The following is a 24,357-nucleotide window of genomic DNA, read 5'->3' as shown; positions in this document are numbered from 1 at the left end:
TTGCAGGACTCCTGTGTATTGTGAAGCTGTAAAGGGATCTTGCACATACACAGAGTCGTTAAAATAGGAAATGCTTGCCAATACACTGCACTGTTGGGAAATTGATTAATCATTGCTGCCTACGGTTTTGAAGCATAAGTAACCCCTGACTCAAAACAAGCTAATCATGGATGGAACTCGCTCAGCTTTGTGCAGGAACAGGTAAGATGAACGAGGGAGAATCAACAGGATTCAGGAGGTGGGAATCTTCCAGTGTTGGGGTGAAAATGCAGCACAGAATGAGTCACTCTGCTGCTAGGTACAAATGTTGGAAGCTTTTCAGAAGTACCTGGAAAGTCGGGATCAATGTGTTCAAGAGCTCGCTCAGTAATACTGTGACAACAAGCTGACTTGTAAAACAGATTTCTGATTGAATACACTGAACCCCTCGTGGTGTGCGATTCAACACTTGTCCTATAGTTGTGATCCAAAGACAAAACAAGTGATGGGGCCGAGAGGCAGCCATGTTTATTGTCCATGTTTAAAGTGGAAGGGGCAGGAGTAATATTGTCAACAAAACGAGCGTGCAGCTGGTAGAAATCAAGTCTACCTTGTCACCCACAAGACTCAGTATAAGGCAGCTTTCTATGTTCCCCAATCTGTGTGGAGAACACATCTGCATAGCCGTGTTTACTTGCCTACGGTTTCTTTCTCAGATGTTGCTAGAGATTTGGGGTAACTGGCCAGGCAGCTGTGTCCAGATTAACATTGCCACTTTTTTTTTTATTGCTCCTGCTTCTGCAAACTTTAATGGCAGCTGGACACACAGAAACTAAATATGCCAAGTTTTGTCCAGAACATCTCTTAAAGCCTCGTTTGCTTAGTTTCCGTAGATCTAGCTGTAAGTACAGCAGGTCTCGGCTCTGCAAAGGAACGTGCTGGCAATATGTACACAGGACTCCAGGTTGCCTGATCACAGTGAGACAGAGGGAGTACATCAGTTCTTATAGCATACAGTGGTGGGAACGGGGAATGTCAACTGAATAAATGCTGAGTTATGGACAACCTTTTCTTTTCTTTTTTTAAAAAAGAGGGAATGAAAATGCTTTTTTATTACAAATAACTTGGAAAAGCACAGCATATAGGCATTCATTTTGAATTGTACAACTAAAAGTGTTTTTAAAGAAAATGTTTTGAAGTCAGTCAATTTCACCATGCAACGTTCTTTATTTAAAATGTAAAACTTTCGACAGCATTTTATTTTTAAAAGGAGGTTTTGCTTGACCAAGAAAAGAAGCTAGGAAACATGGTATTCTAGAGTCTTCTTCCCCTCAGTCAGTGTACACATGTAGAAGATGCTTTAGCTGCACTTGGGGGTTTAAAATGCAGTGATTTATAAATATAGATCTATATAAAGGAAATTGGTTGGAGTCTAAGATTAAGAACTGCTGGCAAGGTACCTCCGCAAAGGATGGAGATCTGACAACTTCATGTAAGGTCTTGAGATGATGTCCGCTATCTTCTGCTGGTAAAGCTTTTCCGCTTCCAGGGACAAAGCGTATTGGCGGCGTTCTTCTTCCTTCTCAAGATCACGGGCTTGCTTGTTGTAATCCATCTGAGCATTGAGTTCCTCCTGATATGCCTTTGCTTGCTGTGTGCGCCTGCAGATAACATAATAAAGAGGGATGAGCGTAATCAGAAGCAGAAACTACTTAACACTTTTAACACACTCCCTTCCAGGGCATGGTCTGAAAGCACACAGCCTTTCTGCAGGCCATTCTCCCACACCCTGTTCTGTGCAAGACAGGAAGGAGGCTCACTCCACGTTCTATTTTCCAGCAAACCTTTGAATAAAAGTGCATCTTTGAATAAATGTGCACCTCTGAATAAATAATGCATCCTTTGATGGATGCATTATTGTCCGCCACGTGATACACCTTGCTTTCCTATCCTTTTCATTGCCTATGCACTCCCTTCTCCCCCTCCTCCACCTATTGTTATTGTACTCTAATATATAAAGAACCCCTGGACAGTTAAGTCCAGTCAAAGGCGACTATGGGGTTGCAGCGCTCATCTCGCTTTCAGGCCGAGGGAGCTGGTGTTTGTCCGCAGGCAGCTTTCCAGGTCATGTGGCCAGAATGACTAAACTGCTTCTGGTGCAACGGGACACCGTGACGGAAATCAGAGCGCATGGAAATGCCATTTACCTTCCTGCTGCAGTGGTACCTATTTATCTACTTGCAAAGATGTGCTTTCGAACTGCTAGGTTGGCAAGAGCTGGGACAGAGCAATGGGAACTCACTCCGCCGCGGGGATTTGAACCACCGACCTTCTGATCGGCAAGCCCAAGAGGCTCAGTCATTTAGATCACAGCGCCACCCGCGTCCCTACTCGAATATAGAGGATTGAATCAAGCTAAGTCATACTCAGAGTAGACCTACTGAAAAAATCAGTGAGCATGACTAACCTAAATTGACGTATTTAAATAGGTCTACTCCAATTATGACTTGGCTGTATACAACACACAGTATTGTGGTGTGGTGTTTGGGGGAAAATGCTCAATAAAAATGTTAATTTTTGAAATGCATAGGTTTGCGCTGTGTATGGCTAATTGTTATCCCTATTCAAAAATTTGTTAGGATTCTAAGCACGAGCTGAAAATCATCCTTTATTCTCTGACTTTGTTATTAAAATCTGTCCCACTTTGGAATGTGGAAGGAGCTTTCGCCACATGTTGTTTTCCTATTGATGTCCCTGCAAGAAAAAGGGCTTAATTCCCAGTTTTAGGGATGGAAAACAGAGGAAAGATAGTGAGACTCTCTAAGAACACTTGAACTCAGGACTTTTAGCACCAAATTGCAGCACTCTCTCTCCTTTTAACCACTGCTACTTAGAAGCTTTCAAGGCTTTAATGTCTCTGCAAAAGATATATGAAAATGTGTTCAATTTGCCTTGACTGTTTAGGTTACAGAACTGAGGCTTTCCCTGCAAATAATTTGGGTGCCACTGGCATAGTTTGCTGGGTTTTTACCACAAAGGTATAATCAGCCCTGCTGATAGGATCAAGAGCAATTACCTTGCATATTTCTCCTCTTCTAGACGGTTGAATTCTAGAATGGCTGCATTTAACAATTCCCTGTCCCGAATCAGTGCCTCTTGTTCTTGGGCATTTCTCTGAACTGGAAGGCAAAAGATGGAACACGTAATTGGCCAATGCTGCTGCTTTTTTGTCAATGAATTAATTATTACAATGTGTTTAGTCTTTTGGTCGCCTAACACACGGCAGTACCTGTACAGCAAAGCCGGGAAAATACCGTATTTTTCACCCTATAGGACGCACCGTCCCATAAGGCGCACCTAGTATTTGGGGGGGGGGAAATAAAGGGGAAAAAATTATTCCCCCCCCCAGGCTTCCCCCAACCCCAGCCCCCAAACAGGCAGCTCTCTGCAAGCCGTGGGAGCGCTCCCGCTGCTTGCGGAGAGGTGCGCGAAGCCTGGACGCGCTGAGCTGAGTGCGCGCAGGCTTCAGCATGCAGGCAACTCTCCGCAAGCAGTGGGAGCCCAGCGCTGGGCTCCCACTGCTTGCGGTGAGGTGTGCGAAGCCTGGAGAGCGTGAGGGGTCAGTGTGCACTGACCCCTCTCGCTCTCCAGGCTTCAGCGAAAGCCTGCATTCGCCCCATAGGACGTACACACATTTCCCCTTCATTTTTGGAGGGGAAAAAGCGCGTCCTATAGGGCGAAAAATAAGGTAGTTGAAAACAACCATCAACATCAAAACAATCAAATCAATACATAAAACATCAGCTTTCACAGGGTTGGGTGGGAGGGTGTGCTTATCAGTAACCCAGGGCATCACTAACATTGCCTTAGCTGCTAGTTATCTGTTCATGCCAGGCAGGCCTTACTTAGGAGACCATTCCACAGACAGAGGGCCACAACTGAAAAGGCCCTGTTCCTTATTCACACCCTTCAAGTCTCTCTTAGAGGAGGCACGTGGAGACACTTGTAATGGGCAGTTATATTCTTGTCTGGAGTGGGAATTAATCAGTTATCGTGGTCCTGCAATGTATAAGCCCTGCGGGCTTTTGACATCTTTCCGCAGGGCCTGCACGATGGAGCTGTTCCGGGGTTCAGTCTGATTCTTTTCTTTTTGTATAAGAACAAGCATTAAAGAGGCCTCCTAGCCCGCTCACAGGTCCTTTATAAAGCCAGTGGTAACATTTGGCCCTGGAGAATATTAACCACTCTCCGTTTTACCCGTGGACTGCCATCTGTCCAGATTTTAATTTGCTCTGAACTAATTTTAAGATGTATTTTAATTAACCGACTGCCTGTTTTTATGTTCTTATATTCTTTGTATTCTGTGTTAGTTTTATGATGTCAGCCGCCCTGAGCCCGGCTCTGGCCGGGGAGGGGAGGGTACAAATAAAAATTTATTATTATTATTAGTTCAAACCAGCACCTTAACCTGGGTCTGGAAGAGTATAGGCGACCAGTTTAAACTTTCTTAAATGGGTGAGTGGGTGGGGGGAGGGGTTACTGGTTTGTAGAAGGCAGGTCTTGTTTTTATTCTGTATTTTGTGCTTTTATATTGTATTTTTATGTTGTGCACTGCCCAGATATCTACGGATAAAGGGCAGAATACAAATTCAACAGATAAATGAAATAAAAATAAATAAATAAATGGCAAAAGCCTTTCCTGATTAGTTCCATCCCTATTCCTGCTGCTGTATTATATCATGAATTTTATTACATGTGCTTACTACTTTGGTTACCTCCCGGCAGGGCTACTGCAATGCAACATATGTGGGGCTGCCCTTGAAAACAGTCAAAAAGTTACAACTATTGAAGAATAGCAACGTGGGATCATGCAACACTGATCCTTAAAGCACTGGACTGGCTGGCTGTGAGCTATTGAGCACAAATCAAGGTGCTGGCATTCTGGGCATGCATATTACCTTTATGAGGATATGGGTATGAGCTGGGCTGATTCAGGGCTGGGAGGGGGAAATCCTTAACAAAATATGGGGTGGAGGCAGGCAATCCTATTTATGGGCTCGACTTTGCGCATTTACGATGGCACTGTACAAGTGCAGAACACGGTAGGCATGCAATTCAGCGCCTTGAGAACCTCGGCTTTTGTTTTTGTTGTAAAAGCCAAGTGTCCAGGCCCTTCAGAGTGTAAAATATAGGCTTCAAAGCACACAAACAATGGACATCTGGCGTCATCTTTGGCCAGGGCGCAGGAAAAGCGGGCGAGGCTTTTGCTTTTGTCAAGGGTGGGTTTTCAGTTCTTTGCACAGCTCCTTGTTCCTGATTCATAGAAGCAGAATTCATGATGTGCAGATGCATTAATTTGCATTATTTATGCAGTCTGCAGAATTCAGGTGCACAATTCTGACCTCGCTTCCTAAAGCTCAGCCTGCACAGAGCCCTGCTTAGTGTTCCTGCTCTACAGGCGCAGGTCTCCTGTTCCAGGCCTGTTCCAAGATAGAAGGTAAATCAGGCCCACAGATAACGTGTCCCTGACATCCCCTTACGTTTCTCCTCCAGCTGAAGTCTCCTCGTGTCCATGACTTCTGTGAGCAAGCGGCCCCTGGCCTCCTTCATGGCCCTCTCCTTCGCGGCTCTCTTTGCCCACATCCGGGCTGTCTCTTCCGCCCGCAGCTTGTCCAGCTCTTTTTCCTGGCGCTGCTCGTCCTCCCTCTGCTGAGCCAGGTAGGCCTTAAACATCTGCTGCTCTTTCAAGAGCTCTTTCTGCAGAAAAGAGACGAGGAAAAAGTTGCAGAAAGCAATAAATAAAAAGGGAGTCATGGTGATTTTGCAGCTTTATACACCATTGATAATATGGCCATTGAGAACAAGCTTCAAAAACTAAGTTCTCATCATCTCCTTAAAGGTAAAGGTAAAGGGACCCCTGACCGTTAGGTCCAGTCGCGGACGACTCTGGGGTTGTGTGCTCATCTTGCTCTATAGGCCAAGGGAGCCGGCGTACAGCTTCCAGGTCATGTGGCCAGCATGACTAAGCCGCTTCTGGAGAACCAGAGCAGCCCACGGAAACGCCGTTTACCTTCCCGCTGTAGCGGTATCTCTTTATCTACTTGCACTTTGACATGCTTTCGAACTGCTAAGGTGGGCAGGAACAGAGACCGAGCAACGGGAGCTCACCCCGTCGCGGGGATTCGAACCGCCGACCTTCTGATTGGCAAGCCCTGGGCTCTCTGGTTTAACCCACAGCATCACCCACGTCTCCTTAGCCTTCCCCAAATGAAAATGAAGAACATAAAAAGCTGTCTTGAGGCAAGTTGGACCATTGGCCCTTTTACCTCAGTATTGTCTACACTGACTGGCAGCAGCTCTCCAGAGTTTCAGACAGGCAGTTTTTCCTAGCCCTACCTGGAGATTGAAATAAATCTTTTGCCTGTTCGCTTAATACCAGATCTCAGTGTGACCTAATGAAACGGACTGGCAGTAAATGATAGGATAGAAAAATAAGAGGGGGGAAAGAAAAGAAAAACAGTGGGTTGATTACATTAGCAATGAAAACATTTCATCACTCCTGACTTTAACGTATGACTTTATGCAGCACTTCTACATTGTAAGGGATAATGCACAGTTTGCTAATTCTGGAGAAGTCCTTCCCTCGCTCGACATTCGGTGTTATCTGAGAACTTTGCCTATTTAGGTGATCTTCCATTACAGCTTTTCTTTTTAGGCAAGCTGTGAACCGCCAAGCGTGATGGAGTCTGGCTGGGTTTCTTTTATTCTCCCTGCTACTAATATGATGCTGATGGTTCAGATTTCACTATTGGTTGGGCTGTATAATGCAAATGGTTTAATTTTAAATATTGTTCTCAGCTTCAAGAACTAATGGAGTTGAAAATCAAGATGCTAACTCAGCACTGGGAGCCTATGGGCTAGATTCAAACTTTGCCAACCGTTGGGGGTTGTGGGGGCACATTCCAATGGTGAGCAGAGACAAAAAGTAAATAAACATGCATGCTTTGTTTTCCATGCAATTGCTATTTGCACGTACCTGTTCCTTTTTTCTCCATTCCCCAAGTCTTATTCCTGTGTAACATGCAGTTAATTTCTCTTTCCTCTGATTTTTGGCCCTTGAGAATCAGATGTATATTCTCAGGACCCACCTTATCTTTGTAATTATGGATTGCTTTAAACTGTTTTTAATATCGCATAATGTTGTATTTTACTGTTAAAGTTGTGTTTTAATTGCTCTAACTCGCCCTGGGACCTTAAGCCTGAAGGGTGGGTAATAAATTGTAATGTTTGTGGTGGTAATAATGCTTGTATCTTTTTTAAACAGAAATGCATTCACTGGTTTTCTGAAGAGGATGTATTTGAAATAAATCGTTTCAAACAGATTACAGTGGTGCCTCGCAAGACGAAATTAATCCATTCCGCGAGTCTCTTCGCCTTGCGGTTTTTTCGTCTTGCGAAGCACGGCTATTAGCGGCTTAGCGGCTATTAACGGCTTAGCGGCTTTAAGAAAAAGGAAACAAACTCGCAAGAACTCGCAAGACGTTTCGTCTTGCGAAGCAAGCCCATAGGGAAATTCGTCTTGCGGAACGACTCAAAAAACGGAAAACTCTTTCGTCTTGCGCGTTTTTCGTCTTGCGAGGCATTCGTCTTGCGAGGTACCACTGTATAGCCTCTTCTTTCGTCACCACCTCTTGCTTGTTGGTGGTGCAAATTAGGAACCACATTTTCAGCTCCTACCTCTGTTCTGCACCCATTGTCACAAGTGCGCGCACACACCAGACATGCAGGTAAAAAACACTCTCTCTAACAAACACATGCACACATGCAGGCACACACAACAGCATTTCCAGCCCCCTCTACTCTAGCATGGGGGTGGCTAGAAAGATCCCCCTGCCTACAGAGCAGGAATAGGGATTTCCTTTCCCAGTCTTTGCACCAAGAGCTGAGATAAGAGTAAAAGGCAGCCTTTTTTCCCTGCTCCCATCCCAGGGTTCACTGAGTAGGAGTGCTGCCTTTGAATCTATAAGCACCAGCAGAGGACTTCTTGCTGTGGTGCTTAGTACTAAGGCTGGAGACGTAGGATCTCTCTGCCTGCTCTTTTAAGGGCTGACCTCCAATTGCCACACAATGACACTGGGGGACTGGCAGGGAGGCAGGGGTCACTGAGAGGTTGGGCAAGTTGGACTGGGCAGGCCAGATGAGGCCCATGGGCTGGAGGTTCCTCTCCACTGTGATAAATCCTCAAACAAGGCTTGATCCTTTTTTTATCATGAGCCCAGGGCTTCCTTGGACGTCTGTTGTGGGCTCCCAAGTGAAAAGGTCGGTGTCAGGAAACTACCATCGGAACAGGGAAGGGAAGCTGAGGGGGAGTTGGGTCACAGGGAACCTCCGAAAATCTTGCGAAGCAGTTCCTCTTCCTGTGGTGGGGAAAGCCACACCTCCAGTGGGGAAGAGGGGAAGGGACCAGAGGATGCTGCTGGGAGCCTCAGCACCGCTCCTGGTCAAGCTGGCCAGGAGGGAAGCACGCCTCTTCCGTCGCCCACCCTGTGCAGAGGTGTAAAACGCAAAGAAGGAAGGAAAAGGCTGGGGGTGACTAAGCTATTATGTTGGGGGAGAACCCGGAAACAACCACTCCCAGATACTGCTAGCGACTGAGGCAGACATGAACTTGTGGTAAAGGTAAAGGGACCCCTGACCATTAGGTCCAGTCGTGACCAAGTCTGGGGTTGCAGCGCTCATCTCGCTTTATTGGCCGAGGGAGCCGGTGTACAGCTTCCGGGTCATGTGGCCAGCATGACTAAGCCGCTTCTGGCGAACCAGAGCAGTGCGCAGAAACGCCGTTTACCTTCCCACCGGAGTGGTACCTATTTATCTACTTGCACTTTGACGTGCTTTTGAACTGCTAGGTTGGCAGGAGCAGGGACCGAGCAACGGGAGTTCACCCCGTCGCGGGGATTCAAACCGGCAACCTTCTGATTGGCAAGTCCTAGGCTCTGTGGTTTAACCCACAGCGCCACCCATGTTCCACTGAACTTGTGGTACTGCACTGTAATTAGTTTTACACCAAAATAAAACCTGTAAAAGACAGGTGGGAGTCCTGACTGGTTACTCACGAGCAACCACCATTGCCACCTGACAGTCGGGAATGGCAAAGAAGCCAGAAACGTGGAATCGGCTGCCTTTAGCTCAAAACCTGAATTAAATACTAGCCTTACTTTCCTTCTCTTTTGGCTCTCTGTATCCTCCTGGGATTCTTTCATGATGTGATCCAGGATCTTCATATCTAAAGCCAGCTCCTCTTGCTGCTCTTCGTGGAGACGCCTCCTCTTCTCCTCCATAGAATCCAGCAGCATGTCTCTGCACTCCCTCAGCTTCCGCTGCCGCTCAATCTCGGCCCGTTCGTTCTCCAGTTTCATCAGCTGACGTTCTTCTTCCTACAAGTAGCAGCAAGAGAAACTGTTAACTCTCACCCCGCTTTAATGATGCCCTAGACTGGGAGAATCGCAACGCTACGAAGATGTAGCAATGGCTGCCTCTTGGACCCAGCAGATTCATCTTACGCTCTTAAACCAGCTACATTACCATCAGCTTTGCCTCTTCTTCCTTCAGCCGCCTCGCCTCCTCCCGCTGAGCATCCGCCACAGTTTGCTGAGCGTCAAGGAGGCTTTTCTGGCCGTCAGTCCACCTTGTTCTCTTCCGTTCGTCCTCCGCGGCTCGCTTCTCCTTGGCCAGCCTGTCCTCTTCCCAAAGAGCCGCAAAGGCCGCCTCCTCCCTTGCTCGTTGCTTCTTGAGTTCCTCCTTCAAGGCCAGCTGGGCCAGCCGGTCCTCACATATCTCCATCAGATGCTTCTTGCTCCACAGTGTCCGTGCGTCCTCACAAGTTGCTCTGAGCAGGAGAGAAAAGGAGGAACGGAAACATGTTTCTGAAGAGGCATATGGACATAGTACTGTGCCATCAGGAACACAGAAAGCTGCCTTATACAGAGTCAGGCCACAGGATCACCCGGTTCAGTACTGTTTACACTAACAGGCAACAGCTCTGTGGGGTTTCAAAGCAAAATTTTTGACCAGTCCTGACTGCGAGATGCTGGGGATTGAACCTGGGACCTTCTGCATGCAAAGCAAGAGGCTCCACCTCTGAGTTGCAGCCCTTCTTCAATAATGCTGATTCACATTACAGCTAAAAAATGCATGTCTAGGCACAAAGCAAAGGTAAAAATGCTAGTTCTGTTGGTCCATAGCTGTGCGGTAGATGGAAGGCTACATAGCCCCAAGGCTTAGCTAGTGATATTTAGGGATGCCTGATGAATTAGAGTTCTGCAGATTCCAATATGAACTGACCCGATCCACAACCACCAGCCTAATGTAATTATCCTCTGGATTTGGTACTTCAACAAATTCTACAAATACAGTTCTAGGTCCAAATAAATTGCCAAAATCCATTTTAAAGTATGCAGTTTTATGACACGTATTTGAATACTTATTTTATGATCAAATGTGTTTTCGAATATAAAAAATAACAGCGGTGGGACCCCTCTTAAAATGTGGGCCTCGGCAGTTGCCCAATAATGCCAACCCCTGGTGCTTCCCATGCCCCTCCATTTTCTAGGTAATGATGTCCAAGAGGTTTATCTGTTAAGCAACTTCAGCGCTTGACCTGTCAGATTCTGCCAACTTAGCAGAGAGGCACACTCAGGGAGGGGTGCCACAGAAAACATTTTGCCTAAGGGCCCCAAACCCTGCCACTTGTACCGGACAAGAAGAACTCCCTCATTGACTTTTCTGTACCCAGAAACTCCACGGGTTCTTCTCTATATCATTGCAAACTAATCGTCATATCACATAACGCAGCTGGAGCAGATCTTTGTCAACACTGTGACAAATCTTCCTGCAACTGTTTTCTGGGGAGGGTGGGGCAGGGGAGTGCTATTAAGTGCCTGCTGCCCATCCAAGTGTAATTTGAAGATGCAGCCATTTCGCTGCCTCTGCAAATAACAGTTCACTGCTAATCGGCTGGATACGCTTAAAAGGCATAATAAAGCAACAAAAAGGTGACATGCTTATCGGCATTGAGAATGGATATATTGTACAAAAAGGAATGCCTCCTGCAAACGAAGGGCACAATCTATCAGAAGTTCTCTCTTTCAAAGGAGCAATAGCAGCACAGGAGCACTACTGAGCCATAGCTGTCAACCTTCCCTTTTTTTGCAGGAAATTCCCTTATTCCAGCGCCGTTTCCCGCTGCTTCCCGCTGCTATCCTGGATTGTTAGATATCCCGTAGACTGTTCCCGGGACAGGTGAGGCTGCTGATCCCTTATTTTCGAGGCTGCTGATCCCTTATTTTCAAATCTGAAAGTTGACAGCTATGTATTGAGCAAGTGTCATGTTGGCAACTGGGGGAGCAGCTGGTAAATAGGCTGGTTTGGGGAACAGGAGAGCAAAAGGGATCTGAGACTTTGGCATGCATAGTTAGTGCATGCAACCACTTGATGGTTGTTAAGTGTTTGCCACATCTGGAGAGCCAGAGTCCGTGACTCTTGATTTAGCGAGAGAAACAAGATCTATGGATAGCAGTCAAAGAGAACATCTGGAAGAGATCAGGGAGGAGCAGGGCAATGGGGTGGCAGTAATAAAGCTTCCATTCAGACTCCAGATCAAAATTCCCTTAAGATAAGAGAAAGGAGAGCACTGCTTGCTTATCCAAAGCCACAGCTTCTAAACCGCATGAATGTAACAGACATTTCAAAAAGTAGGAGTTAAATCAAAGCGTTAGCCAAGGCAGTAATTCATAATACAAAATAGCTCCATAACTGTTTGATCCGACCAAAATAAGTCATCCAAAGCAGCTTTTACAGCCACCCATACACATCTGCTCTCACAGATGGTTGTTCAACTATTTCACTTTGCTGTCCTAAGCTTCTCTACTGTCAAGAGCTGTGAAATTTTAATGTTGCTTACGGAAGTCAGATGCCAAATTGGTGCCCCTTACCAGCATTTATCCATTTTTATGGGAGCAAGGCAGAATCACGTGTGACTACACTCTCTCCTTTGCAAGAAGTGACAAATGTTATGATAGAATAGAGGGAATGATATGCCTATATGGCCACTTTAGAGCCATCCAAAACATCTTTAATATACACATGTAAATAAATAATAAATGCTTCCAAAGCTCAAATGGCGAGGCAATAAACTACAATTTCTATACAAGTCTCAGCAGGGGAGAGAGAGGGGAAAACTGTTGTAAAAAGAAGAGAAGATACAAAAACATTTCCACGTGATATATTTAAGACCCATAAAACAATATTTCTCTCTTGCCACCCAAACAAACCATGTTCAGAGCTGCAAAAAGTATGACTGGCAGCCTCTCATCATTAGGGATGAATAAAGCTGTCAGTTCTGATTTCTCTCAGTTTCTCATTTTTCCAGTCTTAAGTTCAGTTTATGCCAGTTTGCAAGCTTTTTTAAAAGAAAAAGTCATGAAAATCGGGCCACACCTTTGTCTGCATTTCTCATAATGGACAGACTTTTACAAGTGATATCCCCTAATATAATGTATTTTTGTACATTTTCTTCACTAATATACACATTTTTGTTCACACTTCCCCCTATCGCATGTTTTTGTACACATTTTTGGGTTTGAAAACTGCCCAGCAAAATTTGTTGAAGGATGAATTTCAAAGGATAGCCTGCATAAATGTTCAGGAAGTGTAGGTTTGGTATTCAAAACGGTTCATTGGTTTAGGACCAAACAGTGGACTCAGCGCTATTCTGAACACAAAAGCAGGGCTCCAGGCTTTAACTAGTTTTGCTGGAAGATTAATCCAATGGTCTTCAACTGTTGGGTTATGACTTCTCATTCCGCCACACTTAACACTCTAAATCAGGGTTTGCCACCATGGTGCTCATACAGTGGTGCTCCTGAGGTCCTCCCTGGAGCCCCCAAAGCAACAGAGCAACCCTACCCATTGCTCCTTGTGGCCATGACAACGTAAGGAGTTACCTTTTTCTCCTTTGAAAAGTACATGGATCTGAATGAGGAAGATGAAAGGGGGATGCTCTTCCTTGCTTTATCTTATGCATTAAATTTATACGTCAGCCTTCACCCAAGGATCACCAGGGCTGTTTACTTCCCCTTTCAGTTCCATGGCTTTTCAAGGCTCAAATTTATTTTACTGGCTCTAGCTTTTACCAGATCCCTTGAAAAGGCAGTGTATGTGTTTGAATGCACGCACACTCTTGTTTTCAGCAGGGGTGATGTCATCTGGAGAAGAGGGGGAGGAACGCGACCAGAGGACATAGTGCCCACAGCACTCACTGAAAAGTCCAAATGGGCCCGCAGGTCTAAAAGAAAACAAATTCATGGACCGAGAAGTTGCCTGCCCCCTCCCTCTTCCTCCTGCCTGGGCTGCCCCTCTTTATGACCAACTTACCTGAACTGTTGATCCCTTTTTTCCGCCACAAGCTTCCTCCGAGCTTCTTCCCTCTTATCTCTCAGCAATTTTGCTTTTGCTCTCATGTTCACTTGCCTGTCTTCCATAGTTTCTCCCAGTGATTCTATTGCAGCTAGGTAACACTTTTCCTCAGCTTCCAGGAGATCGCGAAGCCTGGGAAGGGTGTATTAAAAATCAAATCACTGTCAAACCGAACTGCGCCTTTTTACAGAACGTGGAAGAAAGAACGCTCTGAATCAGAGGGAAAGAGCGTCCCCATCTCTAGAATTCTGTTTAGTATCTATACGAAGGCATTTGCAGCAGTCATTAGGTGTTTGGGGGCAAGTTGCCATACTCCTGAACACGGAGAAGCCTTGCCACAGTAATTCAAGCACTGGTTACTTCAAGACTGGGTTACTGCAACATGCTCTGTGTGGGGCTTCGCTTGACCTTGATCCAGAAGCTGAAGTTAGTGCACAATTCTGCAGCTCCATTGCTGATAGGAGTGAGGCCTTGTAAGTGTATAAATTTAATGAGATAAAAGAATAGTACTAAAGGCCTGATCTGTCTACTGTGTGGAAGAGAATTCCTTATCATGTACTCTGCAGACCAGGGTCTTAGTCCCTCCATTTAAAAAACAGGAGCAGAGTTGTGATGTCAAACCAAGTAAGGCTTGCTTGATTAGCTCAATTCCAGGGATGGCCAAAATCTCAATTTAGCGTCTGGAGTGGTGAAGGCAGGCAGGATCTATTCTTTAAGTATCCATCAGGGAGCACAAAGTTCATATTGCTCATTTCCATTACATCCACCCTCAATACCCACCTCTTCAGCGAAAACGTTGGTATAACCACTTACAGTGGTGCCTCGCAAGACGAACGCCTCGCAATACGAAAAACTCGCAAGACGAAAGAGTTTTCTGTTTTTGAGTCGTTCCGCAAGACGAATTTCCCTATGGGCTTGCTTCGCAAGAAGAAAGCCCATAGGGAAATCTCCGGGGACCTCTTTTAAAATGCTGGCAGTCGGGAGCAAAGACTTTCGCCCACCGCCGGCCTTCGGAAGAGGTCCTGGACCTCTTCTGAAGGCCGGCGGGGGGCAAAAGTCTTTGCTCCCCCCCCGCCTGCCTTCCCGGGACAGCGGAGACTTCGCTGCCGCCCACCAGCATTTTAAAATTGCCCCGGGACAGCGGAGGCTTCGCTGCCGCCCGCCAGCATTTTAAAATCGCCCCGGGACAGCGGGGGCTTTTAAAATGCTGGCGGTCGGCAGCAAAGCGCTCCTGTCCCCGGAGCTTGCGGGGCGGGAGGTGGGGAGAAGGGCTTTTCTTCCCACCGCCAGCCTTCAGAACAGCCTTCTGAAGGCTGGCGGTGGGAAAAAAAGCCCTTGTCCCCCCCCCCCCAGCCTTCAGAAGAGGTCGGGGGACAGACTGTCCCCGGACCTGGTCTGAAGGCGGTTTCCATAGGAACGCATTGATTGATTTTCAATGCATTCCTATTGGAAACCGTGCTTCGCAAGACGAAAAACTCGCAAGAAGAAAAAACTTGCGGAACGAATTAATTTCGTCTTGCGAGGCACCACTGTATTTATTTCATGGCAGAGCTTACAGAAACATGCATTAGCCTTTCCCACTTTGACCTCACAACAACTCTGTGAAGTAGTTAAGGCTGAGAGAATGCAACTGATCCAAGATCAGGCAAGCACCTTTCATGGCTGAGTCAGTATTTCCACTTGGGCCCCTCTGATCTCAGATTATGCACATTTAAAGCACACAGTTTCCCCCAAAGAATCATGGGAACTGTAGCTTGTTAAGGGTGCTGGGAATTATAGTTTTGTGAGAGGTAAACTAATGTTCTGAGGATTCTTTCGGGGAAGCTATGTGTTTTAAATGGGTACTGAATGTGCTTTAAATGTATGCCCCATTCTCCATAGAAACAAAGCGTAAGTACACATAGGAACACAGGTATCCAACTTATACCAGGCCAGACTATACCAGGGGCAGCAGCTCTCATGTTCCTGACCCTTTCGGATGCTGGGGATGAACCTGAGACCTTCTGCATGCAGAGCAGGTGCTCTATCGATGAACAAAGGCCTCTCACTATTGTGAGACTGTACACTTCTTGTGAGCAAGAGACCTGTTTTACTTGCTGTGGCTTTCCATAAGGCACATCAACTTAAACAGTAATAAAATGAAACCTTTCATGTTTATTTTGTGTTTTCCCCCCTCCTGAAGGACCAGTTTGGTAGCATTAAAGCAGCAGTGGGAACCCATTTTTTCAGCCTGGGGGCAGAATTCCCATGTGGGCAGCCTGCCAGGGCCCACATGCAGAAGAACCAAGAAGCAAAAGTGAGCAGGAAATGAATGCAAATTTTACCTTTGTATGCCCTCCTCTAATTAAAGGCAGAAACCCAAGATTGAATCACCAGCTTGCTCAACTGGCTTGCTTACCTTTCTTTCCTCTCCTCTTGTCCTGCCAGGTATGCCTGCATTTCAACATCAACCCTCTTCTGCACGATCCGGTGGAACTGTTTTCGCTCATTCCGATCCTCCCTTTCGATGATCTGGCGGCCAAGGAGATGGGACTTTGCGTACATCGCGGCCGCATGGCGAAGTTTCTCTTGCTCCCTCCAGAGGAGGATTTGCTTCATGGCATCATTCGGTTTGGGAAACTTGGCCCTCTGTAAGAAGAAGTATGCCTTTAGTAATTGGAATCGGATTTAGATTTTACATCAAGCATCAAGGGGACGAAGGGAAGTGGAGCACACTTCCTCTGTACAAAGTGGATGCTGTTTTAAAGAAATTACATATAAAAACATTATTTCATCCAAAGATCTCAGGGTTGCCAAGAACTTCAGCCACCAAATGCCTGGGTAAACAGGAATGCCTTCAAAGTCCTCCTGAAAGTGAATAAAGATGGGGAAGGATGCACCTCATACAAATAAAATGACGGCACTGATTATGAGCACTGTGCCTATCCCTGGTGTACAAGGGACTGCAGCCCAGATCTCTGAATGTGAGAAAGTGGTCTGAAGCAACAAGCCGATGTCAGAAAAGAGAAGCTGCTGCAATCCTATTATCATAATTATTAAAATTTTAAAAAACACCTAAAAGCAGCAAACTCTCAAGGTCACTTTAACCACAATATACACAGACAACGAAAGGCCAAATAAACTTATGTATTTGTTTATCATGTCACCCTTCATCTGAGGATCACAGGGCAGTAATTTTTAAACTCTACTTTGGAACTCCCTGCCTATTGATATCAAGCAGGAGCCTTCACTGCATTCCTTTTGGCGCCTGCTGAAGAACGTTCCTATTCAGATGAGCCTACTCAGGGGTTTAGGGACAGTGATATGAGCTTTAATTTGCTCTATTCTAACTCTATTCTATATCTTTGCTTTCAGCTTCCCGCGTGTTTTGAATTCAGGGCTGTAAAAGGAAAAAATAGGTGACAATCTCATTGCTTGTGTGTATACACACACACACAAACAAACAAACACACAGAGTGGTACCTCTGGTTGCAAACAGGATCCGTTCCGGAGGCCCGTTCGCAACATGAAAAGCCCGCAACCTGAAGTGGGATTGAGTGTAGGTATGTTTGAACATTTTAAGGACTGTATGAAATGTATGTTTGTATGCTTGTATATTCACAATATGTGTGCATTAGTGTTGAATTATTTTAATAATAAAAACTTTTCAAAAAAATAAATAAAATGAAATGTTGTATCTGCACAGGTGCAAGGCACGATTTGGCGTTTGTGCGATTTAGCGCTTCTACACATGCGTGAGCGGCGAAACCCGGAAGTAACCCTTTCCAGTACTTCCTGGTCGCCGTGGGACGCAACCTGAAAAAGCGTAACATGAAGCAAATGTAACATGAGGTATGACTGTATATATATATATACATATATGCAGGTTTTGGTGTCTTCGGGTGTCTTCCCGTGTAAGAGTTGGGGTGTCTAGGCGACGTTTCGACGAGGTCTCACTCGTCATCTTCAGGCTGGTGCTTTCGGCTTCTTGTTACTGGAACAGAGCAGGATCTCAGTTCCAGTAACAAGAAGCCGAAAGCACCAGCCTGAAGAAGATCTCAGTTCCAGTAACAAGAAAGCCGAAAGCACCAGCCTGAAGATGACGAGTGAGACCTCGAAAGAAGATCTGAAGAAGATCTCAGTTCCAGCCTGAAGAAGATCTCAGTTCCAGTAACAAGAAGATCTCAGTTCCAGTAACAAGAAGCCGAAAGCACCAGCCTGCTCTGTTCCAGTAACAAGAAGCCGAAAGCACCAGCCTGAAGATGACGAGTGAGACCTCGTCGAAACGTCGCCTAGACACCCCAACTCTTACACGGGAAGACACCCGAAGACACCAAAACCTGCATTCCTGTACCCGTGAAAATCTACGAAAGCACATATACATATATATATATATATATATATATATATATATATATACACACACACACACACACACACATTCTCTCTCTCCCTATATATAAATATTTGGTAAACCGCTTTGATGAAGGGGGTTCACCCCCACCCCACTTCCCACCCAGCCCTTTACAATCAAACGGTGCATAAATCTCATGAAACAAATGATAAATGGAATGAATAAAACAACAACAAACAATACATAAACTAATATCTGTTAGCCTACAGCAAGCCACATCTCGCCCAGCGAGGCTTACATCCGATAGCGAAGCGTTGTGCTGACGGGCCTCACTGAGGACTAGTTCCTTGTGCCCTTAGACAAACAGCATTTATTTGGGGGGGGTTGATATAACCCTCCCTATATAAGGAAACCTCCGCGCTCCCCAATTCCCCCCTCAACGCTCAAAGGACTTACTATGGCGTAGGAAAACGGCTTGGGTCCCGGGACCTCCCTCACCACTCGGCTATAGCGATTCGCCATCCTGCCGCTCTCCATGCCTGAGGTGAGGTAATGCCGCGGCGGGCGTTGCCGTGGAAACCGGACGCGGGAACGCGCGGCGTCTACGTCATCACGCCGGCGCCGCTCCGGCCGAAGTTTCGGCGCGCAGGTTCCGACTCGTGGCTGCTGCTGCGCATGCGCGTTAAGCGAAGCCGGGCTCCTTGGAATGAATGGATGGCGGATGAATGGAAGGGAAGCGATGGAACCGGGCTGTTTTGCAGCCTGGGCAAGGCTAACTTATTCGCACACACAGCACAAACAATTGCGAGTTTCTGTTTGTTTGTTTGTTTGTTTGTTTGTTTGTTTTAAAAAGGGTGTCTTCCGTAGAAAAGAAAGAAAGAAAAGCAATTGCAATGGAAAAAAATTGCCATGAGGACAATTCCAATCTATGAATTACTTTACAAATGGTGAAATCCTTCAACATATGAAATAAGAATGTCACCAGACATTTATGAGAAAAGTTTAATAAAAGCTAATCTGTATAAAGTTGCGCCCCTCCAGCCCTGAGCGTGAGGCAGCTTATGTGTCAATCACCTTGAACCCAGCAAGCAGGAATAGTTCTGATTTCTTTTAGAAGCATCGCGACGGTGGAAAGTCTTTCATCCATGCTATAGCGCTGCTTAAGAAACGTGCAGTGTTTAACTTTATTTGTTGTTGTTTAGTCGTTTAGTTGTGTCCGACTATTCGTGACCCCATGGACCAGAGCACGCCAGGCACTCCTGTCTTCCACTGCCTCCCACAGTTTGGTCAAACTCATGCTGGTAGCTTCGAGAACACTATCCAACCATCTCGTCCTCTGTCGTCCCCTTCTCCTTTCCCAACATCAGGGACTTTTCCAGGGATTCTTCTCTTCTCATGAGGTGGCCAAAATATTGGCGTCTCAGCTTCAGGATGTGTGTTTCCAGTGAGCGCTCAGGGCTGATTTCCTTAAGAATGGATAGGTTTGATCTTCTTGCAGTCCATGGGACTCTCAAGAGTCTCCTCCAGCACCATAATTCAAAAGCATCCATTCTTCGGTGATCAGCCTTCTTTATGGTCCAGCTCTCACTTCCATACATCACTACTGGGAAAACCATAGCTTTATATGGACCTTTGTTGGCAAGGTAATGTCTCTGCTTTTTAAAATGCTGTCTAGGTTTGTCTTTGCTTTTCTCCCAAGGAGCAGGCGTCTTTTAATTTTGTGACTGCTGTCACCATCTTCAGTGGTCACGGAGCCCAAGAAAGTAAAATCTCTCACTGCCTCCATTTCTTCCCCTTCTATTTGCCAGGAGGTGATGGGACCAGTGGCCAGGATCTTAGTTTTTTTGTTCTTGAGCTTCAGACCATATTTTGCGCTCTCCTCTTTCACCCTCATTAAAAGGTTCTTTAATTCCTCCTCAATTTCTGCCATCAAGGTTGTGTCATCTGCATACTATGACATACAGTTTAACAAAAGCTATTCTGTATAAAGCTGCGTCCCTCCAGCCCTGAGTGCGAGGCAGCTTATGTGTCAATCACCTTGAAGCCAACAAGCAGGAATAGTTCTGATTTCTTTTAGAAGCATCGCGACTGTGAAAAGTCCATGCTATTGCACTGCTTAAGAAGAATTTAACTTTATAGTTCCCAAAAATGTTTCCTCTTAAAATTGCTGCTCCAAAAGCAAAACAGGCCACTTTTTTTAGGGGGGGTGGACCTGTCCCCTAATAAAAAGTTTAACCAGAAAATGAAATAAATAAATAAATGCCTTCCTAATAAATAAATAAATGCCTCAGAAGGAGGAGCGGGAGCTTTGGAAGGCTCCGTACTGGTCGGGAAGAGACAGAGACCACACCAGGATTTGAGAAAAAGTGAAGTCTGATCTTTATTGAAAGAACAGAGGGGGAAAAACAAACCCGCTCATGTAATAAAACAGAGTGAGACCCCGAACAAAAGAACTGCCTTTTGGTTTCCATACAAATCAGTAACAGCGGAGGTAGTGGGAACCGACATGAATGGCATGAAGAGGGGATCAATATAAGGTAAGTAGGATGTTTGTATAGTTCAAGCTATGGTTTTCCCAGTAGTGATGTATGGAAGTGAGAGCTGGACCATCAAGAAGGCTGATCGCCGAAGAATGGATGCTTTTGAATTATGGTACTGGAGGAGACTCTTGAGAGTTCCATGGACTGCAAGAAGATCAAACCTATCCACTCTAAAGGAAATCAGCCCTGAGTGCTCACTGGAAGGACAGATCGTGAAGCTGAGGCTCCAGTACTTTGGCCACCTCATGAGAAGAGAAGACTCCCTGGAAAAGACCCTGATGTTGGGAAAGATGGAGGGCACAAGGAGAAAGGGACGACAGAGGACGAGATGGTTGGACAGTGTTCTCGAAGCTACCAGCATGAGTGCGACCAAACTGCGGGAGGCAGTGGAAGACAGGAGTGCCTGGCGTGCTCTGGTCCATGGGGTCACGAAGAGTCGGCCACGACTAAACAATTAAACAACAACAACAAGTAAGATGTTGTAAGACCTTTAAAGTAAAGGGACCCCTGACCATTAGGTCCAGTCGTGACCAACTCTGGGGTTGCGGCGCTCATCTCGCTTTACTGGCCGAGGGAGCCGGCGTACAGCTTCCAGGTCATGTGGCCAGCATGACTAAGTCACTTCTGGCGAGCCAGAGCAGTGCACGGAAACGCCGTTTACCTTCCCGCTAGAGTGGTACCTATTTATCTACTTGCACTTTGATGTGCTTTTGAACTGCTAGGTTGGCAGGAGCAGGGACTGAGCAATGGGTGCTCACCCCATTGCGGGGATTCGAACCGCCGACCTTATGATTGGGAAGTCCTAGGCTCTGTGGTTTAACCCACAACACCATCCGAGTCCCTGTAAGACCTTTGGGAGGTGTCAATTTTGCTGTCGGGCTGGGATAATATGTGTTGAGCTTCTTATCTACAGGAAAAATCTCCATAGTTGCTGATAATCAACATGCAGATCGTGAGGCTGGATGTTGGGAAATGGCTGCAGTGTTAATGTGAAATCCTGCTCTGCATTGCTATCAATTTGGGTGTGATAGTCTGATGTTTGCATACTTACTGGAAAATAAAACTACCTTACTTGAGCCGGTATTTGTGTGTATTCATGGCATTATTTGCAGCCCCAGTAGATGGCAGTGTGGTGGAGAGTGTTTTGGCAGCTACAGTTTGGATACATTCAGAAAATACAGCCTAGTGCAGCATTACATTTCAGTAAAGGTACATTCATGGGGGAAAAGAGATACATTTCAGTAAGGATACATTCAGATACATTCTTATACATTTCAGTGATAGCAAAAGGTAAAAAAGACACAGCAAAATGATACATTCAACGATACATGAAAAAGACACAGCATACATTCTTATACATTTCAGTGATAGCAAAAGGTAAAAGGACACAGAAGACACAGCAAAATGATTTATTCTCAAACGATGCATTTCTGCAAGACACAGTTCATTTTCTTGTGGGGTTTTTAAAGGTAGAACACTATAATTCTGATATTGGTAGGGTCATTTTCCTTTATTCCCCTCTCTGACCCTGACTCTCTTACGACAATACCATCTCTCAACTAAGAGATTTAAATATCTGAACAAGAATAACAATCAATCAATCAATCAATCAATCAATCCACGGACGTGAACTGCAAAAGGGTCCCTTGTGTTTGTGTTTGACAGTGCAATCCTGTATATGTCTTCTGTAATCCTATATAGCTACTTCTGAGCCTTACCTCTGGGGGGGGGGTCTTACTCCCAGGCAAGTATGTCTAAGACTTCAGTCTCAAATGCACACTTTGTGTTTTTATTTCTTTTGATGGCACCCTCAAAAAGATACAGCGGCCTGGTTTATTAATATTACTGTGGTGCGTGACTGCCATCTCGTGGCTAATTGGATAATGAATGTTCTATATGCCAATTGGAAATTAAGAAGGGTTCTTTCCCTTTTCCTTCCATCACAGTGTAAAAAATATGCAAAGCCTTTTAGCTGCTCCTGATGTTATATTTTGAGCCATACCTTGTTATAGGAATTCTAAGGTCTCATACTGTATATAAAAAGCATCTGTTCATAAATCTACAAGACAATTGCATACATAAGTATATAAACTATTTTTCTGACATAGTACAGTGGTACCTCAGGTTACATACACTTCAGGTTACAGACTCCGCTAACCCAGAAATAGTACCTTGGGTTAAGAACTTTGCTTCAGGATGAGAACAGAAATCGCGCAGCAGCGGCAGCGGGAGACCCCATTAGCTAAAGTGGTGCTTCAGGTTAAGAACAGTTTCAGGTTAAGAACGGACCTCCGGAATGAATTAAGTACTTAACCCAAGGTACCACTGTACAGGAGAGCAATCCTTAAGCCATTTTGACTCTTCCCACCACCTCAAATATTCTCTACAGTGAGGAAGGAAATGGGAAAACCTCCCCTTTGTCTCTTTGCTCACAAATCCTGTCTTAAGGGCATATTTGTGTATGAATAGGGTGAGCCTGTGACCTGGATTCAGGAACTGAGTATTTCCCATCACAAAAGAATGGCTAGACTGCCCAGGTAGAGCAATCAGTGACCATTGTCAGGTTTCCTGGCAGACAGAATTCCTGTGGCAGACCACCCTCCTGTGATATATTTCTGTTGGAGAGCTCCTTTTGTGATGTATGTGTGATGTTTTGGGGGGTGGTCTTGGACTACAGGGCGGGCAATTCCAAAAGTCTACACTGTACAGTGGAACCTCTACTCACAAGCACAATCCAGAGGCCCGTCCTTATGGAGAAACGGGTGCTGGGAGAGGCACCGTGTGCAGGAGCGGGTGGCAATTGCCTGCTTCTGAGCATGTGCGAACGGCGGAAAACCCACCGGTTACTTCTGGGTTTGCCATGGTCGCAACTTGGAACATCCGCGAGTGGAGGCGGTTGTAAGTACAGTGGTACCTCGGGTTAAGTACTTACCGTAATTCGTTCCGGAGGTCCGTTCTTAACCTGAAACTGTTCTTAACCTGAAGCACCACTTTAGCTAATGGGGCCTCCCACTGCCGCTGCACCGCTGGAGCACGATTTCTGTTCTCATCCTGAAGCAAAGTTCTTAACCCAAGGTACTCTTTCTGGGTTAGCGGAGTCTGTAACCTGAAGCGTATGTAACCTGAAGCATATGTAACCCGAGGTACCACTGTAGAGGTTCTACTGTATAAGGGCTTGCACACAGTTGTTCTGGTTTCCTCTTCTTCCTCCCTGCATGGGGTGAGTGGGGAATCCTGTTGCAACAGTTTAATAAAGATCAGGCTTACTAGCTGCTTTGCTTTTCAGTGTTCTCTGGTTGGCCTCTGCTATTTTCTCCTTCCGATAGAGAAACTACTTAAGGACTCTATACGGGCTCTTGGACACCCCTATAAGGGGAAAGGAGCAGGGTTTTTTTCTTATAACAGTTTGTTTGTTTATTGTATATTTTAATTACATTGCCCTTTGAATATTGTGGGAATATAAGAAGCTGGCTTACACTGAGTCAGACAGTTGGCAGCAGCTCTCCCAAGTTTTTAATTGGGGGACATTCTGCAAATTGAGCCTGGAACTTTCTGCATGCAAATCTGATGTGGCTGCGTAACTCCAAATAACATAATGTAACTCTGCACTGTCGCCATTGGAACCAGCTATGACTTTCCCTGTTGTTTCCCTTTACACATTCACCCTAAGGAATGCTTCTACATAGATCTCAGTTTAGCAGCTTTCAGTGGAGTACGTAAGCTTTTGAACTGTCTCGGGCAGCCATTCTCTATACTTCTGAGAGTCACCCATTGAACTTAGTGGGGTTTAATTCTGAGTTGACATGCATAGGATCGTGCAGCTGATGTCCTAAAATTGACAAAGTGGCATAGGAGGCAAGTAAAGTGATACCTCAGGTTACAGACACTTCAGGTTACAGACTCTGCTAACCCAGAAATAGTACCTTGGGTTAAGAACTTTGCTTCAGGATGAGAACAGAAATCACATGGCAGCGGTGCGGTGGCAGCGGGAGGCCCCATTAGCTAAAGTGGTACCTCAGGTTTCAGGTTAAG

At 45.7% G+C, this 24,357-nt stretch overlaps 1 protein-coding gene across 1 annotated transcript; it reads right to left on the bottom strand.

Annotated features, from left to right (window-relative positions):
- Window positions 1-1,186: 1,186 nt before the first annotated feature.
- CFAP53 (cilia and flagella associated protein 53) lies at window positions 1,187-18,397 on the bottom strand. Its single transcript, XM_083466095.1, has 8 exons — window positions 18,242-18,397; window positions 15,851-16,080; window positions 13,411-13,584; window positions 9,562-9,865; window positions 9,195-9,413; window positions 5,520-5,736; window positions 3,056-3,158; window positions 1,187-1,640 (listed from the first exon to the last, which is right to left on the bottom strand). The coding sequence occupies exons 1-8, from the start codon at window positions 18,320-18,322 to the stop codon at window positions 1,418-1,420; spliced, it is 1,551 nt and encodes a 516-aa protein (XP_083322221.1). The 5' UTR covers window positions 18,323-18,397; the 3' UTR covers window positions 1,187-1,417.
- Window positions 18,398-24,357: the final 5,960 nt, after the last annotated feature.

The sequence above is a fragment of the Podarcis liolepis genome (genome assembly GCF_965112155.1).
Source record: "Podarcis liolepis genome assembly, chromosome: 11".
In the NCBI taxonomy this organism is placed as follows: domain Eukaryota; kingdom Metazoa; phylum Chordata; class Lepidosauria; order Squamata; family Lacertidae; genus Podarcis; species Podarcis liolepis.
The sequence above is the reverse complement of the archived record's forward strand: the minus strand, read 5'-3'. Positions and strand labels throughout refer to the sequence as shown.